The sequence below is a fragment of the Bos taurus genome, chromosome 24 (assembly GCF_002263795.3).
Source record: "Bos taurus isolate L1 Dominette 01449 registration number 42190680 breed Hereford chromosome 24, ARS-UCD2.0, whole genome shotgun sequence".
Taxonomy (NCBI): Eukaryota; Metazoa; Chordata; class Mammalia; order Artiodactyla; family Bovidae; genus Bos; species Bos taurus.
In genome coordinates this window covers 41,233,449-41,246,002 of record NC_037351.1, presented here as the reverse complement: position 1 = coordinate 41,246,002, position 12,554 = coordinate 41,233,449, and the positions used below count along the sequence as shown (strand labels likewise).

Below are 12,554 nucleotides of genomic sequence, written 5' to 3'. Positions count from 1 at the left end.
TGGCAGTGCACACTGCCACCACAGTGCCAGTTGTCGGTGAGCAGGCACAGACCGTGCTCTGCTCAGACCCTGCAGGCTCGTCAGTCCCCTCGCAGGCCAGTGTGCCTTTACCGCACAGCAGAGGGGTCTCTGCACAGAGCATTCAGCACCCAGCGGTGTGTGTGGGGGCATGTGGGCCTGTCCAGGCTGGCCATCTGTCCCTTCAGATGGATGCTGGGCCAGCCCTGAGCTACACAACAAGCTCTGCAGACAGTGGAAAGAAGGAAGAAAGCACTTACGGAGTGAGGCGGGCTAGAGTCCCCAGGGGGCAGTTAGTAAGACAGTTTGGTTCTGGACAGAAGAGACAGACAAAAGAAAAGAAAAGCAAGTAGGTTGGAAAGTACTTTACAAGAAGAACAACAGTAAAGGTTTAAAGTCAACAGGCCCAGGTGGCAGCTCCAGGGATAGCCATCCTGAGAAGTGAGGCTCAGCAGAAGTGGGTGCGTAGGCCGGTCTGTGCCCAGCCACGCAGGAGGGGCCTCACGACAGCAGCCTCTCTCTTGTGCTGCCTGTCCTCCTGTTCTTCCTGAGCTGCCCCGTGGCACAGAGTGTTTCCAGTGCCCCACAACTGCAGGTTTTGAAACAGAGCCCATTAAACAGCGGGACTGTCTTAGTCACAATGACCAAATGACTGAGGCCCAGACTAAAACTTTCCCTTCAGATTTTCAACTGAGACATGTCCAGATTCTCCTCTCTCTCTACCTTAGCCCTCCTGTTCATAGCCTCTCTCTGCATCGTGCTACGACTCCAAGAGAAACAAAGGAGCAAGTAGCTTGTGGGGTGAGCGTGAGAGAGGGGACTTTACTGCGGTGCCCATGCCTGGCCAGGGGTCCTCCAGCACCGTGTCTTGGGGTTGCCATGAGCACTCAGGGAAGATGCCCCATGGGCTCAGAGAGCAGGGTGGAACAGAACTTGTTCTGCGGAGTTTGGAATGAAAACCCAGAACTGTCACACCATCTAGAGAGAGACTCATTTAGTAAGATAGCTCAGGTGAGGAATCATCCCCTGAAATCTAGAATAAGCTATTTTCCACAGTGAAAGGAAGAAGACCATGATATCTCAATACTGCCCAGGGAGCTCCATGCCAGTCTGAACCCCTGACACTGGCCCTGGGCCCCCTTTAAATCAGCCGTCACCTTTTCTGGTAGCAAACAGACTTTATGGAGGACCAAAGAGTGGGGCATGGCTTTGTGCGGGTAAAGCCATCTTTGTGTCTGAGTGGTATGATCCCATTATTGAGCCATTTCCTTTATAGTCTCACATTCATTTGTGACTCAGCATTTTTAGCCTCCAAAACAAAACCTATTTTGTCTCTAATACAAATGAACACTGCAGCCAAACCGAGTAATGCTCTGGGACCAAGATCTCAGTCCCAGGAGATGGGCACTCTCCCTGCTAGATCCCCTGCAGCAGCAAACCACTTACCTGAGGGTGGTTTAACCCCCCCCCCCCGCCCCAAGGGGCGGGTGGGGTGACAGAAGGCACCATCTGTCACCTGAGAACAGGCAGCCTCCTCCTCAGAGCACACAAACAGCTTTCCCACAAAGACACGTACCTTTGACAGGCGTAGGCCACAGATGATCAATATTAGGTTGAACCACATAGCATTGCCGTTTCTGAAGGTCACTGGCAATTTCTCATGGTTTTATCTACTTCAGATTTAACTTTGTATTTTGAATTACACTGGGAAGCCACACATTACTTATCCCTCTGTGGGATGTGTGGATGGCAGGGGCCTCAGGTGACACAGAGAAATACACCTCTTCCCCTCCTGAGCTTTCCTCTCCTCACCTGTGCAGCTGCAGGGCCTCGGGAGGGAGCAGCTAGGGAGCCAGAGGGTGTCTCTGTGTCTCACCTTTGCCATCGGCTGACTGCCTGGCCTGGAGAGTGCCCCCAGGTGTCTGGACTCCACCGTTGGGGAGGTTTTGCATCTGGCTTCCTAGTGGGTCAGGCCTTCCCCAGGTCTATAACACAACGGTCTGACCAAGAGCTGGAACTGTCCTCCAGCCCCACTATTTTCATGCCTGGCATTATCATCTGACTGTTTATTTTGCTCATTCCTGCCGCAGAAACAGGAATTGATTTTTAAGTGGTGTGGTCCAATTATACCACATGTGGAATTGTGAATAACTTTAAGGGGCATATAATAATGATAATGTAATAGTAATGTGTGATAATATTTAATGTGTGGTCATAGGTAGCATGATAACAATAGGTGAGGTATAAGGGGGATGACGACAGTAATCTAGTTGTATGAAGGCACGCTGTTGACTTTATCCATTCGTCTCACCTGGTTTTACTGCTCAGAGAACTCTTGCACACAGAGAGGGTAAGGGGATCTGTGAGATGTAAGGATGCTCTCTGCACTTAAGTCAGCACTGAATAGACAACCATGGATCACTGAGCCAGAGCATAGGACCTGAGTCAGTCCCAGAGCTACTTAAAGACCACCATCTCCTTGTCTTCAGAGGATCACTGAAGGTGGTAAGATGAGTTTCTAAGCAGCAGCTCGGGGCTTGTGTTCCTGCTTATTCTGTCCTCCCAACACCCTCCTGAACTCAGGTAATCCGGTACACAGCCCCAGGGTCCTCCTTGCCCACTTTGAGAAAGACCAGTGGTGGGGGCATGGTCGGGGGAAGACTCAACCTCCATTACCTCGATGGACCCTGGTTCGGCCTTGACCACCGCTTCTCCCATGTGGTTGTCGCTGCTGCTATTTGTGGGGCTGTGGGCAGCCTGCCTCCGCTCCTCCTTTAAGGCATGTTCCAACAGCTTTCTGTGGAGGATCCGGGCCACGTTCTCGGTGAGTGTGTAGCCAGGGGGAGCAGATAAGTCCTGCCTCAGGGGCGTGCCCTCTCCCCCCTCCTCCCTGCATGTCTCTGAGCCACCCCCAATGGGGCTGGGTGAGCGGCCCCGAGAGCTGGGGCTGGTGTCCTGGCCTGGACCCAGCTCTGGCCGGGGCTCGGCCGAGCGAGACCGACTCGCAGTCCGCACCCCCTTCTGGAAGGGGTCCTGCACCACCGGGCTGTGGTCGATGATGCTGAAGAGGCTGGAGAGGCCATCGTTCATGGCGGTGTGCACGGGGCTCTCGCGTGTGGTGGTGGAGCGGGCCCAGGCTGACTCGCCACACCCCTTCTGGGCCACCCCCGGGGAGGCCCTGCTACTTGACTGGTCCACTCTGGGAAGGGGCTTCCGCTGCAGCTTGGGAGACCCGTACTTGGGGGAGCAGCATGTGCGTTCAAACTTAGCTTGCACCTTCTCAATGGCGGGGGCCACCTGCCTGTTCCTGAGGCCACGGGAGGGAGAGGACGCGGGTGTGGCACCACCTCCCGCCTTGGGTGTGAGACACTTGTGTGGGCTGCCCCGCAGGGCTTCCGTCTGTAGGCCAACACTGATGGTCTGGACTGTCTGTGTTCCTGTTGTCCGGGACCCATTGGTCTGGCAGGCCATGTCCTTGACCAGAGGCTCAACGGGGCTGGAGCAGATGGCGCTCCTGACCGAGAAGGCTACCTCCTTCATATCATCACTCAGGTTTCTGGGCATTTCCAGGCTGTGCAATGGGGAGGAGAAGCTGAGGGTGCTATCGAGGGGCCGGAGCCCCACCTCCGTGTAGTCTCGGGGGTGCCTGGAGGGGGCACAGGGCCACCTGCTGAGCACATGTTCAGAAGGGCTCCCCTTGGCATCCCCGGGGCCCCCTCGGACCCTGCTCTCGCCGACCCCCGCCATGATGCCCTCCAGCCTCCGGATGGCGGGTGGGCTGTGCAGCCCCCTCCCCCCAGCCTGCTCAGCACAGACAAGGTTCCGCGGGGGCTGCTTCTGGCAGTGTTCGGGGTTGGTCACGGTGTCCGTGGTCAGGGTGATGCTTGTGGTGAGGTACCAGGCGGCGTCAGAGAAAGGTTCAGTGCTGGCCTCGGGCCGCGTCCGCCCCACCTCGGTCCTGTCCGCCCAGGGGTCTGGAGGCCTGTCGTCCCAGCTCTTGCTGTTGAACTCCTCGATGTACTTGAGGTCATCAGGGGACAGGGGTGGGGTGACGTCCTCCTTGCTACATGTGGGGGGCAGGCCCTTCTCCGGCAGGAAGGGAGAGCCATCCATCAAGCGCTGGAACTCAGACATGGACGACACAGACACGGCCCTGGGGAAGGGGAGAGGAGCGGTGTGAGCCGTCACCAGCTAGGGAGCCATGGCCCCAATACCCCCAACCCAGCGCAGCCCATGGCCTGCCCCTGTGCACTGTGCCAACAGTCTCCGCTTGGGCTGACCCTTTGGGTTTTTATGGCCGTGGAATTGATGCAGGAGCCTTGCACTGGTCAGAATTTACTACGGCTGACTTTCAAAACTGGGGGTGGACGTGGTGCTCCATGGTAGTTAGAGTTAAGTTCCAGGTCTACTTCGCACTGTTTTGTTTTCAGCCTACAGTGGGTCCACAGGCAGACGGGAAGCCTGGCTGTGGCCTGGCCTCTCCGTCTACTGACAGGCACCCTTGATGCCAAATCTGCGGGAGTTTCCTGAGTTCTCGCCTTAGAGCAGACGTGACTGCACCACAGTCCAACCCAGATACAGGCGTGGTGGGGAGGAGGAGAGGCCACCACAAAGTAACTGTCATCTGACGTCTCCTCTACCCGCTCGCCTCATCTCTCTCAGCTCAAGCACTACCAGTCTCCCAAGGGCAGTGGACGGTGTGAGCAGGCTGGTGCACGATATCAACACCGTTTCAAAGAGAAGTCCCCTCCGGGCTCACTCCTCCCCTTGCCTTCTGCTCCATTTAAACAAATTTGTTTATATGGGCCTTTTCAGACATGCCCCACCATTACATATGTGGGTTACTAGAAAATGATTACAAACACCAGCTACTTTATATTTACTTCAAGGATTACTCTTGGTAATACTGTAATAAGTCATCCTAGGAGAGCTTTTAAACGGTCAGTCTAAAATGTCTCATAGCATATCAAGAGGGAGTTTTTTCCAGCCTTTAAATCAGGAGAGAGGGGTTTCCATGAACTTTTCAAAAACCGTTTAACACAGTTATCCCCTTACATACACAGCTCTTGCCACGACACTAACACACATGAACACAGCACTGGCCTTTTTGTTGTTAACGATCTAAATACTGTGTACTAAAGCAACTGCTTCTCCAGAAGTTTTACTCTAAGTCATTTTTGAAGCGTCACAGTGCACTGCTGACTACAGATAGACTTTTAAGACCAGGAGGTCTTTCCTGCGGTAGTCTACTGTCATTTCATCAACTTTACTTACCTTTGAAGATTTCCCTTGTGATTTTCTTCTTCCTATAAAGAAAATAAGTTCACCAGAATCAGTCAGTACTGGCAGATTTGGGGCTGCTAAGGGTCTGCTTTGCTCTTAGGAAAACATTTAAAACGTACGTGGAAGCCAAGTTTGGGCCAGGAGTGCCTCTGCCCCTCAGCCCTTGGAAGGTCAGTAATGACACCAGCATCCAGGGGCGATGAGGGAGGGGCTACGTGAGTGAGAAAAACTGGCTGTAAGCTTTGTCCCAAGGCGGCTCTTCTGTGTTTCTCAGAAGGCAGTGCTGTGTGTGAGAGCCTCAAAGCTGCTTCAGTGACAATGTGTGAGAGAGCGAGCGTGTGCAAGTGAGAGGAGGAGTAAGGGTTGGGAGGAGGGTAAGTCGGGGTAGACGTCCCCTGGCCTCAGCCTGGTAGAGAAGTCAGGGTGAAAGGCACAGACACGACATAGAAAATAAAGAAGCTACAGGATATGCTGTGTGGCACAGGGAGTGCTGCCAGTGTTTTATAGTAACTGTAAATGGAGTATATAACCTGGAAGAACTGAACCACTATATCGTATACAACATTGTACACCAACTGTACCGCAATAAAAAATGAAAGAAGTCAGTGTGACGTCCTTAGATAGAGCGCTCTTGGTGTTTAAACGTCGCCCTTGGGCACTGGGAAAGCTACAGTGACTTCCACTAAAGAAGAGAACTGCATACATGGTTCTCCTGAGCAGAGGACACCCTTGTGCGGACCCAGTCCAGATGGAGTGAGGCCCCAGCCAGCAGACCCCTCAAGGATCCCCCAGAGAGCCCTGGCTACTGCAGTGGTCAGCATGGGGTCACCTGGGGTGGCATGCTGGCGATGTCACCTCTGCTGGGGTTCAGGTGCCAAGGAGGAGGTCCCCACTTCAGCAGCACTGCCTGACAGGCACCCCTATCTGCTGAGCATGTGGGACAGGTCAGATGACAGGTGCAGCCACTGTGAGACCGGCTCACAGGGAGTGATTCTTAAAATTAGTCTTTAACCAGGAAAACCCACTGCCATCCTGTAGGGATTTCTGCACAGAGCTAAGCTTTCCCCTTCACTGATCTAAGTCCCATAGGTTTCTAGTGTTGGATTCTTTTTCCCTTTACATAAAGAAAGTATTTATTGTATGTCATTGGTTACTGACATTTGCTACTTCCAATGTGAAGTACTTTCTTTAAAAAAAGACTTTTCTGTTATTAATATGTTTTCTGAAATCAGAGACTGTGCTGTCATTTTAAGGAAATTGGCAGTTCTGCACTTCTGAGATGATCTTTTTCCTCCTGGATTTCACTGGACAGCTCCTGAGACTCCCATTCACATGGGACACAGGCTCTGAATTTCTGACCTTGAGATAAGCGGCCAAGTGCCGCAGGGAGCCTGGGGTCAGAGCCACCCCAAAGCTCGCACATCATGGAAGGTTCATTTTTACTAACTTCAGGACCACGATATGCAGAGCCCACAGCCTGCCAGCCACTCAGCCAGCTGCCCAAGCCCTCACCCTCCTTCGCAGGTGACTAGACCCAACCCAAGCTGACCTCACGGAAGCAGTTCCTGAACTCCCTCTGGGGCCCACGGGCCGGGGGCTCCTCTGGCTCGTCGTCCAGGGACAAGGTGTCCAGGTAGAGGTTCTCCCGCGCTGAGCACCTGTCCGATTCCTTCAGCTTTGACAGCGGCCGGTCCTCAAACGCACTGGAGTCTGTGTCCATACAGGGCCACATCCCCGCAGGGCGGGGCGCCCGAGGGCTCCCTGGGTGGGTACAGGGGCGGGTGTCCCCCTCCTCTTGATCACAGAGGAAACTGCCACCTCTCCGGGGACTGTTTTCTTTCTGCAACTTAAGGGTTTTAAAAGTGAAAACAATTAGCCTGAAGACAGTGAGACATCTTACGTTCTTAAAGTTCTGGCATCAATTTAAAAAATAACACCACAAATGCTTTAAAAAAAAAAAATCACAATTTTATCTGGACTAGAAACATCTGCATTAACCCCAGGCAAGTCAACCCCTTCTGTAGAGAATGTTATTGTATGTGTAACTGAGTGCTGTGCTCACGGGAAATCACACATTTGTTTTTAAAATCTAACAATGCCAAATGACACATTGAGAAATCGCTTTTTGTAGTTAACCTTCCGAATGTAAGACACATTCAGTGGAAAGCCATCAGTGACAGCCGATTTCTGGGGTGAATTTAGTTTTCTTAAATAGCAAGGTTTCCTAACAACAGAGCATGGTGTCCAAGTCATTTGGAATGGGTCCTAAATAAACCTTGCGTGATCGCCTGGGTTACAATCACTGGGTGTCGAAAACAGCTCACACTTTGCTTGAGAGGATGAAAATTTAGCTACAGAGGTAACCTAAAGATCTGGTATGACTAGAAGAAGTAAGCATGTGAGCCACATAGGCTGGAGTCGTACTTTTCCCTGACCTGGTAAACGGAAGCAGCAGGTGGAAACCACAGGAGACTGGAGCTGCTGTATGTGGCTAGTCCTCTTGCTCAGTGTCCCCACCTGTAAGAAGGGTGCTTCCCCTCTGGGACTGCCAGAGGACTGCAGGGCCAGGCCCACCCTAAAGGGCAGTGTTCATCAGGGGACTACCACCAACTCCCCTCAGGCCTGTGGGAGTCCTTGGGCCTGGGACACTGATAAATGCCTCATCTCTTCACAGCGCGAGGGGCCTTCCGGAGGGGCCCATGGAACCATGGGGACGGGCAGGGACATGTGTGCAGGCAGCACTGTCTCTTCCCGTGCTCCCCTCCCAGCCTCCCCTGAGGCAGTAGGGAAATTCACAGAATCCACTCCCGTGCTCCACCATGCCTGCCTCTGGACTCGCCTCCAAGGACGGCAGAGTGCTGAGATGGTAGCCAGAAGCACTGACCCTCCCTCTGAAGCGCATTCATTTACAAAGCCTCTGTTTTAACAAAGCCTCTGTCACAAACTACATCTTGTGTCCTAACTCAAGCCTTCAGCCACAAGTGTGTCACTGGGAACAAAGCCATATGGAGCGATGGGGACAAAGGGCTTCTCCTCATTTCTGGTAATTTCTGAGGTGGGTATCACCTTTATTTTAGGAGAAAGCAGCCAGACCTTGAATGCTGGAGTTTGACGCAGCATTCCAGTTGAATCAGGGAACAAGCAAAGTCACCCCGGGTATCAGCTCAGCTGAAAACCCTCTGCGCTCTCCCCCAGCCCCGCTGACATAGTTCTTTGTCATTTTCAAAGACCATAAATCCTTTTTTTTTTTTTTAAGGAAAGCTTTTTATTATTCATCTATGTATGTCAGTGTGATTTAGTTTCAACATATCATCTCCAAGCTATTTCAGGCACAGAATTAAGATTAAAATCACATCTGAAACTGTAAATGTGCATGGAGGGTGCGTGTGAAGAGGGGGAGAATGACTACAGTGGGGAGCTACGAACCAGCACATTCTCACTTGGCAAAGCGGGGTGTCAAAAATAAACCTGGGCAGCCAGGAGCAGCATGCACTAGAGCTGGTAAGTCTTAGGTTCCCTAAAAATGAACTGGAGTGGTTTTAGCTGGAGGTGTCTGCTGCCAAGATGCCTCTGCAGTGCTGTCACAGAGTAAAAGGCCCTTAAAAGGATAGGGTTTCCTAGGAGAGTCATTTCAGACCAGCCACCAGCACCTACTGTACTTAGAATCCTGCAGGAGAACAACTTCTAGAGCAAACACCAAATTTAAATGATGTGCCTTGGGGCTTCCCAGGTGGCTCAGACGGTAAAGCCTGCAATGCGGAAGACCTGGGTTCGATCCTTGGGTCAGGAAGATCCCCTGGAGAAGGAAATGGCAACCCACTGCAGTACCTTCACCTGGAAAATCCCATGGATGGAGGAGTCTGGTAGGCTACAGTCCATGGGGTTTGCTAAGACATGACTGAGTGACTTCACTTCTTCAAATAATATAGGCAGCAAAACACCCTTCAGAGTGTCCCCTTACCTGAACTGTTTCCAAGAAAAAACGTTACTTTGTACACAGGTTTTAAAAGAACAGGCTTTTTTGCTGTAGAGGCAACTGATTTAAGGAAGTCACTGGAAGAGTAACAGAATGACGCTGGAGCTTTCCTTCAGGTTTTTAACAGAACCTAGAGCCTCTGCAGGCTAACTGGGACCTGATGATTCACAGGAGAAATGTGATGTGACTCCAGAGAAGTTAACCCTCACCATTAGGTCTGGGCAGAGACGAGCTGCCGATGCAATAGATAGTGTGTGTTACATGACCTCTACCACATTCCCACAGTCATTCATCACATAAAACTCCTCACGAGGCACAGAAATCATGTAGGAATTCAGTGCCCCTGCACAAGTATGAAGCATGTGTTCTCGCAGTGGAAAATGGATTTACTGTTACTCCTCTCACCATCTGTCTAGGCCATCATAGACAAGGTCACACGGCCCACCACGTAGTCAGATATCGAGGGGTATGCTTTATGAAGAGCGCTCGCCTGCATGTCCAGTTCATCTGTGGAACATGCAGCTAAAAGTTAAATGAACGAACAATAACTAACAGACCTACATATGCTAAACACGTCAAGTCAGTTTCCTTTTATAAAAAATGCCTTTAACTGCTTTTCCTAATTTTCAGGATTGGGTACTGTGATTTTAAAAATGTCAAATACTGGGCTGGAGTTATTTTTTAAAGCCACAACTGTATATCTAAAGCATCAACAAACCCTCTTCTAAAAACAGCAGTGAACTCACGGTACCAATATGTGGGGTCCACCACAGATTTCAGAAACAGATGAAGGAACACCCAGAACCCACGTCTCACTCAAGTCCGTTTGCTCAAACGTGTTAACCTGGAAGACTAAAGTTCTGAGGCCGTCATCGTGGTAGGACTGTGACAGTAGTGACAAGCTGCAAATGGGCTTCAGCCCCTGCTCACTCACCTTCCCAAAGACAGTCTTAAAATGCTGCTCATATCCCCAGGACATTAACTCTTTAAAGGTGAACATCACCAGAAGTCTTACTAATCGTTCCTTTATTAGAAATTACCCTCATTCCTCAAAGTAAAATGAAGCCCTTAAAGACTTGCTTCATTTACATCCAAGGTTATATCCACAGTGAAGCCAAGACAAGAGCAAGGAGCTTAGAGCTGACAGGCAAAGAGATGATGACCATGGTCTTGCTGGGGTGCAGGAGGGACCCTCCAGGGAGGGGCCTGGAACAGCCATGACACTAATTAACACTGGGTGAATCTATAAGCACTCTGTCAGAGTACATGCTGCCTCTGCCCCGTGACTCCCACCCAACAGCTGATCCTCTGCATGGAGCACAGGCACACCGAGGGTTTAAGACAGGACAGTCTTCTCAAGTGTCACATTCTAGGCCAAACAGGAAGTGGCCAACCTTCCTTTGATAGACTCTGGGGAATTCTGAAATGAGCCAGATCACCTATCAGTTTGGGTGACTCAGCTGTGTGAGTAACCAAACCCAGGAAGGACGTCAGGCCTCTCTATCTGCAAATGCACTTGCTTCTGCTCAGGGGTTCTTGAGCCAAAAGCTCCTGGTTCTTTTCAGTTCTCACTTCCACCCTCCCTCCCCACCAGTAAGCAGAAACGGACCTTAGCCATTGCACCTGCAGAACAGAGGTCCATGTCTCAGGAATAAGACAGCACATTTTCCAAAAGGCAGCATGCTGCTGCTGCTAAGTCACTTCAGTCATGTCTGACTCTGTGCGACCCCATAGACGGCAGCCCACCAGGCTCCCCAGTCCTTGGGATTCTCCAGGCAAGAACACTGGAGTGGGTTGCCATTTCCTTCTCCAATGCATGAAAGTGAAAAGTGAAAGTGAAGTCGCTCAGTTGTGTCTGACTCTTAGCGACCCCATGGACTGCAGCCTACTAGGCTCCTCCATCCATGGGATTTTCCAGGCAAGAGTACTGGAGTGGGGTGCCATTGCCTTCTCCAAAAGGCAGCATGGGCATTTGTAAAATAATAGGTTATTTTTCCTGCTTTCAGTTTCTTATTAATACATTTCCTTGAGGCCACCTGAATTTATAAGTGTGACAGGCTGAAATTGTATGCGACGTCAAAACTCAGCCCGGAAAGAATCCCAATCTTTCATCGTTTTCATGTGGAAATTAATTTGTGCACCACTCAAGCAGGATCACAGCTATGCAAACTGTCCTACATCTGACGCAAGGCAGGGAATGATTATCTGCAGAAAACTTGCCTCTCCCACTGAACTCATCTGTGTTTTTGAATCATTTGTTTAGTTGAAGATAATGAACTACCAGTCACCTCCCCTGACCGTGTCCTGTCTAATCACAGCTCTGCAAGATCCACAGCAGGTGCAAACAGTCTGACTTCCTACTGAATTCAGCAGTTTCTTCACTAATGGACAATTCCATTCAAGCTGGAGCAGTCACTGTGACCACATCTTTAGTGGCAGACTTAAAAGCTAGTTTGCTTTTTGGCAGAAATCACTTTCTAAGATATGAAATAACCTTGCCTTTCAAGTTTAGTCTTTTAACACCTTAAAAAAGTTATCCCCACCCCCAACCAGACACATTGAGTAAAGTTACCCACTGACTTTGCATGAAAAGACCTGTGTTGTAGGAGGGCTGACCCTAGGTCTCCAACCTGGAGCCCCTAGGATTTCTTCCTCTTCCTCTGGAAGCCCCTAGATCAGCCTGATATGGCAGAGACTCCAGAGCTATTTCAGTTTCCCCTCTTGAGTTCCCTGGTTTCCAGGCCAGGCATCCCCATTCCTCCTAGGGGCACCCTCACCTGTTCAATTCTCCACAGCATCTCCTTCTCCTGCCGCCCCCACTCCTGGCGCTCCCGGTCCAGGCGGTCGAGAAGCTCCACCTTCTCCCGGTTCCAGTTCTTCTCGCTGTGGTGGATCTGCCAGCGCAGGTCCATGACCAGCCTGTGACTGTCCGCCAGCAGCTTCTGCTGCACCTCCCTCTCCTTCCTGAATGCCCCTTTGCTGTCGGTGCAGGAGCCTGGGTCTCCCAAGCTCTTTTCATTCTTTGCTTCCAGCTGTCAAGGATAAGACATGGGAACTTAGTCCCTGACAATCTCACATTATTAGGTGAAGAAAACCTCAGCACATTCATGTATTATCCCTGGAATCGTGTTTAAATCAAGATCTGACCAAGCTTACAGAGGAAATAATTTTCGTCTTTAAAGTCTTAATTATGAATATCTGACAGAGTCATACAGAGGTGAATAAGAGAATCCACCCAGCTTCCCACGGTCCACTCCTCAATCCCCTTGCAGACTCC

At 50.9% G+C, this 12,554-nt stretch overlaps 1 protein-coding gene across 5 annotated transcripts in view; it reads right to left on the bottom strand.

The window, feature by feature from the left end:
* MTCL1 (microtubule crosslinking factor 1) overlaps window positions 1-12,554 on the bottom strand; it is a 113,508-nt gene that overhangs the window by 3,105 nt on the left and 97,849 nt on the right. For 3 of the 5 annotated variants that reach the window (XM_059881044.1, XM_024984415.2, XM_005224298.5), the window contains 4 exons: window positions 12,055-12,309; window positions 6,851-7,147; window positions 5,293-5,324; window positions 2,695-4,171 (listed from right to left, as the gene is read on the bottom strand). In XM_059881044.1, coding sequence (XP_059737027.1) covers window positions 2,695-4,171; window positions 5,293-5,324; window positions 6,851-7,147; window positions 12,055-12,309 — 2,061 coding nt within the window. Of the gene's footprint in view, window positions 1-278; window positions 331-2,694; window positions 4,172-5,292; window positions 5,325-6,850; window positions 7,148-12,054; window positions 12,310-12,554 lie in introns of all 5 variants that reach the window. The other 2 variants (XM_059881043.1, XM_010818953.4) reach the window with 1 other exon arrangement.